Source organism: Psittacula echo, assembly GCF_963264785.1.
Source record: "Psittacula echo genome assembly, chromosome: Z".
Classification (NCBI taxonomy): Eukaryota; Metazoa; Chordata; class Aves; order Psittaciformes; family Psittacidae; genus Psittacula; species Psittacula echo.
This window is the reverse complement of record NC_137742.1, coordinates 48,627,822-48,644,018: the sequence shown is the minus strand read 5'-3', so window position 1 is coordinate 48,644,018 and position 16,197 is coordinate 48,627,822. Positions and strand designations below refer to the sequence as shown.

The following is a 16,197-nucleotide window of genomic DNA, read 5'->3' as shown; positions in this document are numbered from 1 at the left end:
GCACAGAGGCATGCTGATGACGCCTCCATGTAGCAACTTGAGGCCAGAATGCCTGGGAAGCTCAGACACACCTGATGAAGCAAGAGGCATGGGTCTGAAAGACAGCAATGGGGTGGGAACTGCCACGGGCATGGACTTCCCACCCCATTGCCTCCAAAGGATTTGGTTTGGTACAAGAAGGAGATGGCAAACCACAAGTTTTAGCTCAGTAGCAAGGCTGAGAGGATGCCTCTGTATAATATAATGTCTGTTTGCTTTTTCTGACTCAAAGAAAAGCATTTTTGGTGGAGAAGAAGAATATTTCTATTTCATGATGACATTTTCAGGAGTAACCTACGTTTTAATATCATGATGATCACTCTATGTTGATGCTGGCTGTGCTGTATTTGTAAGATGCATTAGCGCTGGTCTTTTAAACCTACTGATTTTTACTTGCTCTGTAGCTAGTTTAACTAACACACCAGTTTGGAGTCAAAAAAGCATTGTGGTAAGAGTGGAAACTAAATACAAGCCCTGAATTTTGCAATGGAGTGCTGTTGTAGCTGTGATGATCTGAGGACATATGCAAGGCAGGGTCTGTGGTGAAAGACCATTTGTTAGATGAGCAGATGTAGTTGGGAAAAGAAAAATAAAAGAAAAAAGACACGAAGAGGAACAGAGGAACAAATAAGCTCTTCTCCCGCCCTGAAGAAAGGCCTGTGTGCCTGAGAGCTTTTTTGATTGTTCTCTTGCTATAAATCTCACGTTTCTTCAGAATGACAGGACTTTAAGCCTGCTGTAAGGCGTGTCCCACACCCACAGCCACCCAACAGCAAAAATAATATATTCATGTTGTTCTTCCAGGTGATTCAAGCTTTGGATTGGGCTCTCAATAAAAGAACCGAAAGCATAACTATATAGTGATTACTGATTGCAACCAAATAAATCTGTGACATTTGCTAAGCCATTTTATGTTGAATGCTGATATGTATATGACATTTCTGTCCTGACTCACTTGTTGGTCCTGTGTAATCACCTAATGTCTATCTGAAATATCATCCTGCACATGGCATAAAATTAAAATTATTTATGTTTTTATCAAGGTGATGTTTCAAGTTTTTGATTATTTTGATTGTTCTTCAGCCTGTAGTTCATTGTCCCCCATTCTGGTGGTTTTGTTTTTGGTTTTTTTTTGGTTTTTTTTTGTTTGCATAAAATAAATGTTACTTCCATGTTTTCAGGTCCAAGTATGATTATTATATGTATTATTATATGTTAGTCTCAATCCATATTTAAAACAGTTAAACAAGGTTTGGAGTTACCTTTACTCATCTTTGTGCAACTGTTTGGTCTTATGGTATCAACAGGAGAGGTCTATTACAGCTTTGTAGCCAACAGTCACAGGAAGGTCTCTGCATGCATGGAAGCAAATTCTAAATACTGACCAGGCTGACTGTTCAGATAATAAGTTGTTAAATACTGAAAAGGTCTATAAGATTTGTTTGTAGCAGTATGATTTCAAGAGCTTTTGTAGTATACAGTTACTCTCCTATGAGAAGGCATGAATTTAGATTAATTTTCAACATGCATTTCTTCCCAAGTTTGATGGGAAGAATGAAACAATATTAGAAAACTGAAGCAAAATCTTAATGGCATTAATTTTGCTCACAAAATACAAATAGGGCCACAAATAAATTGGTCAGTATTGAATAAACGTCAACTAAAATTTTGTACATTGCGTTTATTGTATACAACAACCATGAACATTTTAGGGTTCTTATATTAACCAGAGCCAGGTGGTTTTTCTCTGACTAGAAAAGTGCATAGTATAGTAGTGGCAAAAATAATAGTTACTACCCCTTACATTACAAGAAAGATTAAAAAATACTCTAAACATTTAAAGCAATGTTGATTAAAGACAGGTCTTATGAGCAGATAAGCTTCATGGCTTAATAAGGTACAAAAATGAGACCTGCAAGGAGGTAATTCAGTGGATATTCTAATTTGCAATGAGGAAAGGTCTTTTTAATAGTGTGAGAAAACACCATCCTTTGTAGCTGTCAAGATACTCTTCATACTGTTCCTTACACTGACTATTTATTGTCTTCTGCTTCACATTGAAGTATTCTAAATTTGAGTGGCAGCTGTTTTAGCCTTGAGAAGAGAGCTAACTGACTTGCTAAACTATCCTCACTTGTAAACAGAAATATGGTCTGAAGCTATTTGCTCCCAGTTCATTTCAAGTATAATGAAGAAACCCACACATTCATTTGCCATAAAGCTTTTTTTCTGTCTCTTCAGGGAAGCAATCAGTCGTGTTTGTGAAGCCATGCCTGGTGCCAAAGGAGCCTTCAAGAAACGAAAGGTATTTTTCTTTCCTTGCAGTGCAGTGCAGTTGACTGTATTGTCTTAGTTCAACACAGAGGAGACAAGGCACAGCAGGCAGGTGACTTTAAAGCAGTTTTGAGAATTGCAGATCATTAATCATTTAAAGTATTGGTTGTTTTCACCCACTGTATGTTGCATTTTGCCCTTTTGGTCGGGATCTCCTTTTATAGGCATCCGGAAGTACGAGGACATGTAGGAAAAAGATTGTGGCTTGCCTTTAAGTTCGTGCTGTAGAAACCCCCTCCTTCTCTCCTTTTTTTCTCTTGTAGATTGAAGGTGGAAGGCTTAAAACAAACAAAAGGGATGCCTTTTCATAAAATGCATGAATAAATTGTGGAAATAGGTGCTGAAAGCTCTTGCAGAGGCCAAAACGTGCATAGTTTTGAAAGTCATTAAATCTGTTCTTGCAGTATAGCTCTACAGGTGACATTTAATGAGTTTGGAAATCACTGATCTCTGGAAATTGAAAGAACATACAGATGATCCTCTGGTTTCTATGCTCTTTCTATAGATGGTACTCAGTGTCCAGAACTGATGGTGGGTCTGGTGGGCATTAGCCTAACATGGTTGTTACCATGCTTTTAATCTTATCTGTGTGATACAAGCTAGAATCTGCATGATATTTGGGAAAATTTCTTCACCAAAAGGGTTCTCAAGCATTGGAGCAGGCTGCCCAGGGAAGTGGTTAAGTAAGTCCCCATCCCTTGGCAGTGTTTGGTTTAGGGTTGGACTTGATCTTAAAGGTCCTTTCTAACCTAAATTATTCTGATTCTATGACAAGGAGTGGAGGAAGCTTCAGCTCAATTCTTGCATTGGTAGCTCTCAACAGTCTTGTACTGCTTGCTCTTTCAGAGGCCTGCTAGCAAAGCTAGGATTAAATGCTAAAGGAAGGAGCATAGCAGTTAATTGTAGCCCTTGTAGGTGGTGGTGGGTGCAAGAGGAGAACAGACAGGTGAAGGAAAGGTCTTCCTGCTTCCCCACTTACTTCACTAACTAGGCAGAATCCCAACAGAAAGGGATGGGATGAAATGCCGCTTGTTTGCAATGGAAAATCTTCCCCTGGTAAAATAAAGCATATGTGAGAATATATGTTACAGCATAACTGGAAATTGCCTCAGAAATTAAGGTTGTGGTTTTCCCATTACCAAATTTACTTCATTGGTATTTCTAGGTTCTCTGGCTTTTGTTTGTTAAACCTGACAGTAAAGAGGAAAATATTTTTCTTGGAAAACAAAATGACATGAAATATCATTACAAAAGTAAGTTAAACAGAGTCACAAGTGCCTAGTGAGACACCTCACTGTATTACTGGTTTTAGAAGAAATGTTGCTTATGAGTTATTGGAAAAAAAATAGGGGTTTCGAAGTAAGTGTACTGGATGAGAAGAAAAATTGCCCAGCCACAGAATTTCACATGGATGGTAGAGACTGGTATCTTTTGCCAGTCTTTACTTTCATCATGGGTTTGCCACTACTGACTTATGAATATGGTTGAGATGTACTTCTTGAGGCCAAGTTTTCACACTTTACCCATGGGTAAATGGGCAGATGATCCTTAGGCATGAGCTGGGAATCATGAAGGTTTAAGGAAAGAAGAGAGACAAGAATATTCAAAATGGCTTGTTTTGAAGAGAAGTTAACGAAGTACTAGCATTGTAACATGACAAGGTTAAAATAGTGCTGCACAAATGTTACATGGAAGCAATATGTAGGTAGCATATTTTTAACCACTTAAACAGAAGGAAAAGAAGCTAAAACTGAATATATGTAAGCTTTAAGAAGTGAAGAACAAGTGTGTCCATCTTACTGGGGACAAATCTTTCCAAGCTTGCAGGCAGCCTGGGACAAATACAAAACAGCAGCATTCCATCAGTGTTACTGGAGTTGCCCTTTCCATGTGGGAAGGGACTGGCGCAAAGCAAACAACAGATTTCTTTTCAGGAGTTGAAGTGTTTTTTACAGAATAAGAACCTGCTATTTTAACATACTGACTCAAGGCATTCATCTTAGTCTGCTCAATTGGTCCCTTGGTGAAGGTGAGACTTTGCTATCCCACAAAACCCTATTTTGTTAGGTGAAGAGTGGATGAATGCCTGCCTAGCTGCTGCTATTATTATTATTATTATTAAAAAATTATCTCCAGAGGAAAACAGCTGGTGCAATGAAATGAGCTTTGAGAAGTCAGCAACTTTTTAGAAACCTTTAAGATTACAGCTAACCCTGCATACAATGAAGGTCATCCCAAACAAGCAGAGTACAAAAATATGCTTTTTTTCACCCTTCACAGTCAGCAAGCAAAATTCTTTCTAGCATCTTGGGAAAGAGCAATCTTCAGTTTGCAGGAATGAGCATAATGCTGAATATCTCGACCACCAGCTTAAATCTAATGACTCCTGACACAAAACAGGTGAGTGTAACTGTTAATTTGTAAGGCTTTTGATGAACAGCATATTGCATGGTTATTTGCTGTCTGCCAAAATACTCAGTTGGTCGAAGTTACTATTCCTCAGTGATGTCAATAAAATGAATGAGAACAGGAAATAAAGCACGTTAGGAGCCATAGTTTGTTCTAGTATTCAACACAGCTTTCATGAATTATTTTCTTGCCATGTTTTGGGTAGCTCAGTTTTGCTCTTAGAAGACCTACAACATGAAACGGCATTTTCTGGTCTTAGGAGTTCTTCTTGGCTACAATTGCAAAAGGGATGCATTTGGAGTAAGTGACTAAAGGACTGAATGTGCATCCCCAATATTGTTGTGTTCTTCACATTTAGAGCCTTAACAGGCAATCTATTCCTGAGGCACTGCTAAAAATACAGCCTCAGGGATTTTGCAGCAGTGAAATGCCAGTCTTTTAGAGAGACAAGTCATCCTTTTTCAAGCAGCCCATTTCTTTTTCTTCTTCATTGTGCTGAAGGTACAGACAGACTTCGGGGAATCACTGCAGTGGATTGTGAATGATGTATGAGATGAGAAGAATCCTTGCTCAGGGTATATATATAAAGAGAAAGCAGACAGACATGCGTAGTCACTGCAGTGCTATTTGCTGTGAGCCACATACTGCGTTAGGGCGTGCAACTTTCTGCCCAGATACAGCGAGAGAGGAAGAAAAAAATACCATCCTGCTGTCCTTCAGAGCCTCAAGTTAAAGAATCAGACAGAATGCATACATTGTCTGTTAAAAAGCTTTCCTTTTTTATTATGTTTATTATTATGTTTATTATTATGTTGCCATTGATTTATCTTCATTCTTATCCTTATTTAGAAATCATCATAATCTTCTGTAGTGAGTACTGAGACTGTGGGAGCAGTGTTATGGCTGGTTGCAGTAGTTTGGAGCCTTATTATGGAATATACACAGCAGTCCATTTCATAAGGACATTTGCCCCCGGTCAGAAGAATAGGAACTTGATGATAATTAGATCTATTTAAAAAGTGCCAAACCCTGAAGCAGGCTTGTCTTTGGCTGGCATCAGGGTTGAAATGGAGTTAAACTGACTTATTGCAGGGAAGAATCCTCCCTCAGATACCTTCCCTTTTCTCTGAGTTGACAAAACTGTTTTATCTTTCTCTCACATCATTCCTGTTGAGATCAACTCGGTCTGGATGCTGCATGCCTGGGAAATGTCTGGTTTCTCAGAGATCCCCAGCCTGGCTGTGGTGTCCCTTGCTTCTTGTTTGTGCCAAGCATTTGATTTGAAAAAAAGCATGGCCCAGCAGCCCCTCCCAGGAATATGGCTGAGAACTTCTGTAGCACCCTGTTTTTCCCAGAGAAGCCACAAGGAAAGAAAAGACAAAGCCCTTGAGGTAGCTGGAAAAACATTGCATGTACCTGTGCACAACAGTTCTGACAACATGTTAAGCAGGGATGAGAGGAAAATGATTCTTTTTTGTTTATTCATTTAAAATGCAGATTTGGGTAGATGGAAATTTTTCTAAACTATGTGCACACATTACTGAATTGTTTCATTTTGAGCTATGCAAGGCATTTGTAATTTGCTGTGCATTGTTTCAACATTTTGGTGTGGGGGAGGGAATATCCCTATCTCAAACCAATCTAAAACATTTAGCTGTGCAATTAAAAAGAAAAAAGTGTTTGACTTGTACTGATGGTTTCAAGCACTTTTCAGTTTTCTTGAAATTGTGAAAAATAAGTTTTGAGGGAATCTGAAATAATTTTTGTTGTTTATGATGCTGAACTAAACAATCAGGTTATTTGCACAATTCAAGACAGTGACAATGACAGATGTATAACAAATCTCCACTAGTTCATCTCTATTGTTAGGAGCACTTCTTCCTTACTGGAAAGAAGAAAAGGAAATCCTCACTGATGAGTAAGGCAACAGTGGTTCACCAATGAACACTTAAACATTAACCGCATCTTGAGAGGCTCCTGTGGGACAAGCAGGAGTGTTGAAAATGAAGCACTCTTTATACGATATAAGCACTACAAATAGTTGTCAACTCTTGCTGACTTAGTGAAGCAGCAAGATCCAGAGAAAGTCATGTCAAGCTTTTTTTCTTTCCAAGGAAGATGGTTGCTAGTTCAGGCCTTTCAGATGGAGGATGGGGGAAACAGCCCAGAGGATATCTTTTCAGCCGCATCTTTTGCCAAAACAGTTTTCTAAAGTATGTGGTACCCTCTCCAAAGAGAGCACTTAAGATCCAAATTATATGCTTTGAGGCACTAAATAAGGGCGTTGTCCTATACCAGAGGAATTCCTTGGCATGGTTTCTGTAACTCAAGTGATCAAGTGAAATTTTCTTTCCAATGACCTTTCCTTCTTGGTTGTTACATGATTTCATTATTAAAAGATTTCATAAGTTAAATCTCAGAATAGCAGTGGAGCAGAACTGTTCTCCTGGTATTAGAGGTTCATGACAGTTTGTCTTTTCCTAGGGAAATATCATATTAGTTCAAATTGCACATAAGCAAATTGAATTTCAAATGCTCTGGAATATGCCTGAGATTTTGTCCACAATGTTACATTGCAGCTACAGTCAATGTTCTGTTTGCATATTGGAAACATTTTGGTATTTCAAATGTAAAATGACACAGTAAGTATCAGAAGCAATTTTTGAATCCTTAGGTGCTGTAGATATTGCACGTTTTCATTGATTTTACCAGAGTTGCATCAGCAGAAAAGTGTTTTGATGAATAGGACCCTTTGCTCCATTCATCACTATCTGTAATAAAGAAAGTGAGCTTTAGCAGATTAAAATTTCTCCAAAGATACTATATAACAGATCTATATGATTTACTGGAGCTCTGTGCACACTTAGCAATTTTGCCATGTCCTGCTATGTTTTAAAGAACACCAGAATAGATACATTCATCTTTAAGTTTGTTTATATTATAATCATGTTACTCTTTGCACTCCTTGTAGGTGAAACACAGAGAATTTTGACCTTGATTTTGGATTTTCACCAAAAAAGAAATTGAAACGGTAAACTGTAAGAAAACCTACTGATTCATACTTATTCTTTCTGATCCATACAGATCATAGCAAATCACCATATGCAATCCATTTCCTTTGCATCTGGAGGTGATCCGGTAAGCATTTCTTTGAAGATCTCCCACACATAGATATTGCTTTATAAGAACTGTTTGGCAAAATTTATTGCATAGCTTACTGAAAGAAAACTATAACCACAATAACTCCTGTTTCTTGTTTCATAAATTCTTCTTGATTATTGCCATCAAACTCTTTTCAAGGAAGATGACTGACAAGCAGTCATAGATCTTCCTCTTTGAATGACTGAAGGAAAAAGTATCAAAGGATTGTGAGCATTCATATAGTAACTGATAAGTAGGGCTTTGTTTTTGAGATTAATATAGTACCATCATATGGCTATTATGTGAATTTTTGTCCTGGTTTTTATTTTGTACTTTTTACAGTAATAGACTGTGCTGCAGTTATGTTTATAGCAATGCATGCATTTAATTTCTTTTTCTTCTTGTCTCTAAGTGTGCATTGAGAGGACCGTGATAAATACTGCCTTCAGGTATATTTGCTACACTCATGCAGCTCGAAGACAGGCTTCCAGGAAAAGCCCAGTTCTTTCTTTCTAGTTCTGCAAATCTTTCAGATACACCTACAAGTTTGGTTCATTTAGCTTAAAATGCAGACAGCTGCTTGTTGTGTTTTCCCCTGTTTTTATATGCAGTCTATCCAAAGGCATATTAAATATGCTTAAAAGGTATTTGTCACCAGGGAGAATTATAAAACAGGGACATTGATCATCTCACACCTTAGAGGTTTGAAAGCTTTTAAACCTAGTTTGAGTATCAATTGAGTCTGCCTTTTCCTCCATCATATGATTTTCTGTCGTTTATCAGTCATGTACTATAGGTAAGGCAATTTCTAGCCTGCTTTGTGAGTTAATTCTCTCAGTTTGACCCTGTTAAGTTGAAGATCTTTCACACTTTCTCTTTTCATTTCACTATCCTCAGAAAACTTAAGGGCAAACTTGAACTTTAGCATAGCTCTGCTGAGCTCAGTTCAGTTCCAGAAGGGAAAAGGACACGATATCACAATAATTTGGGGGAACACAAAATGCATCAAAAGCAGCTTTGAAGCACAACAGATTGCAATGAATGCTGTAAATGAACAATTTCTGAAGTGGGCAGAGGAGTGATTAGCACAGTTCCCTGCCTCCGTAAGAAGATTCTTCATTCCCCATCTGCCATCCCAAATGTCCTGGAAACACCATTGCACACTGCCCACCAATAGAGAGATTTACCAGCAAAGAGGCGAGGAGCAGCAGTAGAGATTGGAATTGGAGTAAACAAGCTCTCCCAAATGTTTGAGAGAGATTAAAATCATTCTACTGAGTCAGTGAACTACCAAAGAAATAAAATTCCATGGTGTAAGGGAGTCTAGAAGAGAGTGAAATTGAAAAGTTGCATTCCCAATAAGACCAGTGCATGGTGATCTTGTTCTGGGGGCGGAGAAGGGTAGGTATGAGTATCTGATGACACTCTACAGGCTTGTCTCAGTGGGCTGGTATCTGACACAACTTTAAAATCAAAAGCTGTTTCATAAAGGAGGTGGTTCCTTTGTCCTGTGTGCACACAGAAGAAGACAAGATGCAAGGATGTGATTTAGTTCAGACATTTGTTAACCCAACTGAGGGTCATCCAGACATAACATTTATCAGCCCTTAACGATTTTCACTTGGTGGAAAGCTGCCACCACCAAACCATATCTCCCAAACACAGCTGGGATCCAGCTCTTAAGCTCATCTCCTCAGGTTTAAATCTCTCCTCGGAGATTTAAAATGGATGCAGAAAGGCCATACTGAACTAGGAAACAAGATCTGTGCCCATGTTTCTTCAGGAAATGCTTCCCTCATTTTGAAGTTTAGTTTATTTAGAAGAGAGAGACTGTCCCCACTTCTCCCCCTCACTACTTTTCTGCTCTAGATATCTGCCACACATTTGCATCAGCAATTAGCTTTGCAACTTTCCTCCCACTCCCTAAGCGTTAATTACCTTAATCATTCAAAATACATCCACTGGAGAAGTGTCCCACAGACTTGGAGAACAGCTTGAGTATTGTATATATTTTTGCAATATTCCCGTTTGCAGTGAGTCAGACAGCTTCTGTCTGTGTCAGTACACGAGAGCTTAAAAATCTTTCCACCAAATCCTTTTTATACAGTATTAAGGAATAGTTTTGACTTCCAAGATTGTGTTCTTGGATCTGCTTTAGCTCTCTTCAGCCCCTTGTTATGATGCACTAAACAATTTCATCCATAGTCATTTCAGGTGGCTGTTTCCAGGCAGCCAGACAAGACATCTGTATTTGGGGATGCCTGCTGAAATTTCTGAGAGGTCTCAAAAAGATCTCAAAAGGTCAAATAAGGCAGGTCTCTCAGAGGACCCTGAAGGCAGTAGTTCTTCAGTTTCAGACCTGCCTTTGAATTTTAACACTTCAATACAGCTTCCTTGAGGTGAAAATTATAGCTCATTCATACCTGTCTTCAGCCCTTGAATGTCAGGGACCACTTTGTTGCATCAGCCCAGCCCTCTCTAGCCTTTTAATGGGAATCTTCTAATTTAGCTGCCATGAAATGTTCCCAGTTTAGGTGGTTAATGGTTTGTCATAGTCAACTTGAATCTTTAGATGAAATGAGAGTAGGTGGTTCCAGTCTCTCACACTCACACTAGCTATAAGATAGATCTATGATTTACTCAGTCATGAATATATCCATCAGCTGTATCTGTACTAGTAAATAAAATGATCCGAGGCCTGTTTTCTGGCCTGAAATGAAATGGCATGGTGAAATTTGCATCCCCACATTCACTGTCTTCCTTCCCATGGTCTCTAGAGGTTGATGCCCAGCATAAGCTGGTACTTCAGAATGTTTCAGAGCAGGGCATGGGAAACCAGCACAGCCAGGCAAGGGAGAGTAGCAACAATTAAACTTTATGGACAACTGTGGAACAACTCTCAAGCATTTACTTTGGCTCTGTTTTGTTTGCTACTCTAGACATAACCACTTTTCTCATCCCCTTACTTGTTGATGTGCATCATTACTTCCACACAAGTCATTGCCCAGACACTGTGGTCACTGGTGCTTAAGGAATTACTGGACAAAATGCTAGGGCTACTCTTCTATGCTCTGCTTTTTTTACAGACCAAGCTCATTACTGCTGTGTCTGAGTGCCTTCCAATAGCACATTAAGTGATATGGCTATACATCTGTCACCATAACCATGAATGTTCTTCATCATTTCCCTTGCTGTCTCCTTTGAAAGAAAATTGTATAGACACACAGCACAATGAATTGTTTTGGATGGGATTGTAGTTGTGTGTGCTTGCACTAGAGAAAGTTAAGCTGAAGAGGTCTATCTTTCAACTGAAGATTGATGTTTGTTATGACATTAGATCTTCACATAGTTGTCAATGGTCTTGGATCAGTGTCGTGGTTTAAGCCAGTCGGCAAGTCAGCCGCGCAGTTTCTACTCCACCCCCCCACCCCCCACCCCCCCCCCGAGGGATGGGGAGGAGAATCGAAAGAATGTAACTCCCACGGGTTGAGATAAGAACAGTCCAGTAACTAAGGTATAACACAAATCACTGCTGTTACCACCAATAATAATAATGATAAGAGAAATAACAAGGGAAGAGAATACGATACCGCCCGCTGGAAATGAGCCTGACAGAGAAGCGAACGTGCCCTTCCGGGTAACTCCCAGTTACATCCTGGGCATGACGTGCTGTGGTATGGAATACCTCTTTGGCTAGTTTGGGTCAGGTGTCCTGTCCCTGCTACCTCCCGGCTTCCCCTCCTCCCTGGCAGAGCATGAGACTCACAAAGTCCTTGGTCAGGGTAAACATTCTGACCAGCAACTGAAAACATCGGTTCTATCAGTATTATCCCCAGGCCGAAAATCAAAACCACAGTGCTGCACCAGCCACTAAGAAGGAGAAAAACTGACTGCTGCTGCTGAACCCAGGACAATCAGTCACCTGGAAAGGCTTTGGCTATATTTATGCAGCCAGCTGCTGTGTATCCTATGCATACCTGTTAGGTTTAGCTATACCTGACTAGCCAGGCATGTCAGAAAATATTGGATCTAAGCAGGACTTCCTGATCACATCAAGAATATATGTCATTTTCCAGAGGTGCCAGCAGACCTCACATTTCCTGGAAGCACTGGCCTTTCTGTTTCATCTGCACAATGGTGAAAGTCTGCACCGCCTGTGCACAGGAATGTGGGGGTGGCAGGACATCTAGCAAAATATCCCTAAAGAAGATGTTGGCTTGGTCTTGCCGGAAAATCCACTTGGCATATGGCAATGGGGATGGCTGAAGCAGCCCATGGGCTGGGGAAGCGTGTCCTGGGATACTTCCTGTCATAGCTGCGGCTGAGCACCCCTGTGCCATATGGCATTGTAGTCAGTAAACACACCTGCTTGTCACACATGAATAAACGGCATTGCTTAGTGTTTCTGAGGAGCAGGGTACTCCCACTCTTTCTGCCTCAGAACCAGTTGATTATTCATATTCTGAACCAAAATCTCTAAGTAGTTTGAAGATGAGGACTTGTAATTCTAGTCCCTTCTAAAAGAGGCCTGATCCAAATCATATAAAATTTTTTAATTGATTTTCCAATGCTTTGGAAGGTACTTATAAGTTCTGCTGGAATAGATCACATTCTGGAGAAAACAAAGTGGTGGGATTAATATCAAACCCATGAGAATTTTTATGGGATTTAAGAAGTATACAACTGCAGAGCAAAACATGTCACTTGAGGCTCTGCTCACAGGAATATGCACACTCTGGACTATGATCTTTTGCTGTGATCAGTGCAAAGATTTTTTGTATTCATGGTAGCTGTCCTAATTTTTTGACAGGATACAACTGACTATGTTGCATATGTAGCTAAGGATCCTGTTAATCGGAGAGGTAAGTTAGAAATATCTATTTGGCACCTTTTTTCTTTTGAGAAACATGACTTACTCATGGTATACTTCAGTTGAATTTTTTTTCTCCAGGAAAAAAAAGAATAAATGCAGACCAATAAAACAATTGCTTTTGACAGAGTAATGGAAAGATTATGTAGCAAAAAGGACCAGCCATGCACCAGTCAGTTCTCAAACCTGGAGCCTACAGGTCTTGCCTGTAGTTCACCTCCAAATATCACTTTGATTCTCTTCATCTCTTAAATTAAATGCTTGCCTTAACTTGGCTTGTGAGATTCTAGGCAACAGTAAACTCTCACACCCAGTCACTATGCAGGAACTAAGCAGTCCTCTGATTAAGTCTGATGAGGCAGCTGAATCTTTTAGGTCTTCTTGGTACATGCCTAATTCTTCCTGGCAGAATCAGATTCTTTACCAGGTAGTGAGCTTTCAAGCCAGCTTGCTGGAGGCTGTAATCCTGTTTCCCAGTAAAATTTTATTTAACATTGGGTTGCTCTGTGAGCCAGCAGTCAGGGACAGCAAGCCTCTCGTTGATTGTCTTCAAAGACCCAGTTCAGATTCTTAAAAATAAAAGTAAATCATGGAAAGTGAAAATTACAGTCTGAAATAATAGGTACAGAAAATATTCCTGCTTGCAATGCAGAAAGCGTGACTAGGTCTTAATGTTAGATACAAAGTGTATTATGTACTTGAGAACCTACTTATTATTCATAGATTCATAGAGAAGAGAAAGATTAGCTCCAAAAAAGGACTCAGGCACTTCCAACAGGATTTCTGCAGAATTCAGACACTTTCACTCCAAAATGTGAACTCTGCAAACCCTGAGCTACCACCTTACCATGGGCACAACTAATTCTGCAGCTTCTGTGTTTTGTTACCTTTAATGATTTTAGATACCTTAACAACCTGTTGTGTCAATGTGCAGAGATGTCCAGACTTGAGAGAGTCAGCTCATAAATAATACCTGCATTAAATATACTACTATGCTGAATGTCAGTGAAACACCTAGAAAACATGATGAGTGGGAGGTAGGGTGATAGTCCAGTTCTTTGCCGTGCTTGTAGTGCTCCAACATGTGTCCCCAATTAGAAAGACTCTGGCATCAAACTGCAGGCTGTATGGTGCAGACCTTCCCGCCCCACCTGCTTTAGCAGTACCTTTCTGCTAAGCTGGAGACTGATTCAGTTGTTGTGAAAGATCTCAGTGGCAATACAGTGGACCAGTATCACAGACCAGATGTGTATACTCTAGGGTTTTGAGGAGCTCTGTGCTCTGTCTTCTGTTCCTGTGTAAGTGGATTTTATATATAAACTGTTTCATAGACTATGTTCCTTATATCTAAGTTGGATGTATTTAGGCTTGGCTTCTTGTTACTGTTCCTTGTTGAGCTAGTCTATCCTAGATTGAGGAGTCACCTAAACACCTGCTGTTGTCTTCCTGTAGGGTATTTAGTTCAAGCCATTTCTCAGTTTTCCTTAGGAAAAGTCTGGCAGAGTGAACTCTGTCGATCTCCAGCTGCAGTGCATGGCCTCCATCCTTCGGATAATTTCTGTTCCTCCATCTTTCATTTTTCTGCATTGTTTGAAAAAGGGGAATGATGCCTGTTATTATTTGGAGTAATCTAGTATTAATGCCTGCAATCTGTAACAGAGGCTGCACCTTCCTACTCTTACTTTTGTCGTCCTCATCATTAGCTGGTTTCTCATAAGTTCTTTCTGCTGCAGTGTACCACTGTTACCTCGCATGAAATTCTTTCATGCTGCAATCTTTAAGCCTTCTGCATTACATTTTTCCCCAACTGTGTGTGTACACCAGTGTTTTGCAGATTGGTGACTTTACATGTGACCAGTATTAAAACACATTGTTTTAAAAGGTCTATTGTACCAAGGGATCTAGATTGCCTTCTTTCACTATCACTGGTCAGTCTGTCAGTCTTTGTGTTATCTGCAAATAGTTTAGAAATGAGTCCAAATTTACTTCTGTATCTAGTGAAAAATGTTACTGCTGCTGTTACAGACACTGGCACTGATGCTCTCACTGGCATATTAGACTCATTCTTCCCAAGTGTGGAAAAGCTCTCTTCATGCTTTATATTCTGGATCTAGCAAGCTAGAGACTGTCTGTCTTCTGCTGTAACGTTCACAAGAAATTATCTCTGTGTGAGCCAAACTTTCTCATGCTTTTACAAGAAGCACATCTTTTACCTGCTGAAAGTCCATTCACGTATCCAAGGAAACAGGTTACTCATTATGTCACCCACCAAAACTACTTAATGACTCATGCTTCATTTCAGCTCCAGAGAGGTTTAGCAACGAACAATGTAGTCTCTTTAAATCTACACTCTAGTTACAGAACACAGAAATTGTAGCTTTGGTTGGCTTAACTACTTTGGGTCCATGTCCTTGTAGGTAAGGCTGCACTTTATTTGGGGGCTGCTTGTTCACTGCCACCAGCAGAAGGAGTAAACAGCAAATGTCCTGCTGCTAGCCAGCCTCTGTCTTTGGACGCACAGACATCCTGTTTTTAACTGCTGAATCCACTTCCAGCATGCAGCTGAGGGCATGACTGCCTTGAATTGGGCATTGCCTCAGCATGCTGCTCAGCACAGCAGGTGCTATAAGGTGAGAAGAAAGTATCACTGGCTCTGTTTAGCAGGGCAGCACTGTGACTGGTGCCATCTCAGGCTGTGAGAGGTGCTGCTGAGGGAGAGCATATGTGCCCTGTTCATTCCATACTGGCATAATTACAGGTTTCTTGGTATTTTTTTCTGGCCTCTTCAAAAGTCTGTCCAGCAAGCTGAGAAGTCATTGCTAAACTTCCTTAGTCTCCCTATATTGTTTCAACTAAAATTGTGTCACTCAAATGTCATGACCAACCCTTATTTATAGGACACTATCAGCCAAAGCACTTGATTCCACTGAGCTGGACTCCAGGTATATACTAAAATGCAGTTTTTAGCTGAAGAATTTATATTCAGGTTATTAAAGCAGTTATGGGTGATACAAATTAGTAACTCTGAAAAAGGTCCAAATGTACTGTGGCAGGACTTGGAAAAGAACGAGTTTCAAATTCAGTCCAGGCTGTAGCCAGTAGACCATATGCTTTTCCAGCACTGAATATGGAAAATGAACTTGCCTGTGCTTTTCTGAATATCATTTAGACTATTAGCTTCCAGCTTTTAAGACCCAGCTACACTCCAGCAACGTTAGGTGAAATCTTCATAAGTTTGCCTGTTCGTGTTGTCACAGAAGATGGTATTTCCAAACCACTCTCTGATTTAAAACTGGGATGGCTTTGGCTGCTCAGGCAGTTGATAAAGGTTTCTCCATCTCCTATAGGAAGAGAGCTTGTGTTGCCAGCCTCCCTCCTTATTTCCTCTGTCACACTGAGTTCAG

At 39.9% G+C, this 16,197-nt stretch overlaps 1 protein-coding gene across 1 annotated transcript in view; it reads left to right on the top strand.

Annotated features, from left to right (window-relative positions):
* SHC3 (SHC adaptor protein 3) overlaps positions 1–16,197 on the top strand; it is a gene marked incomplete at its 3' end in the record, with an annotated part of 56,755 nt that overhangs the window by 27,465 nt on the left and 13,093 nt on the right. The window contains exons 3-6 of the mRNA XM_080638314.1: positions 2,281–2,344; positions 4,654–4,773; positions 7,867–7,920; positions 12,734–12,785. Coding sequence (XP_080494440.1) covers positions 2,281–2,344; positions 4,654–4,773; positions 7,867–7,920; positions 12,734–12,785 — 290 coding nt within the window. The remainder of the gene's footprint in view (positions 1–2,280; positions 2,345–4,653; positions 4,774–7,866; positions 7,921–12,733; positions 12,786–16,197) is intronic.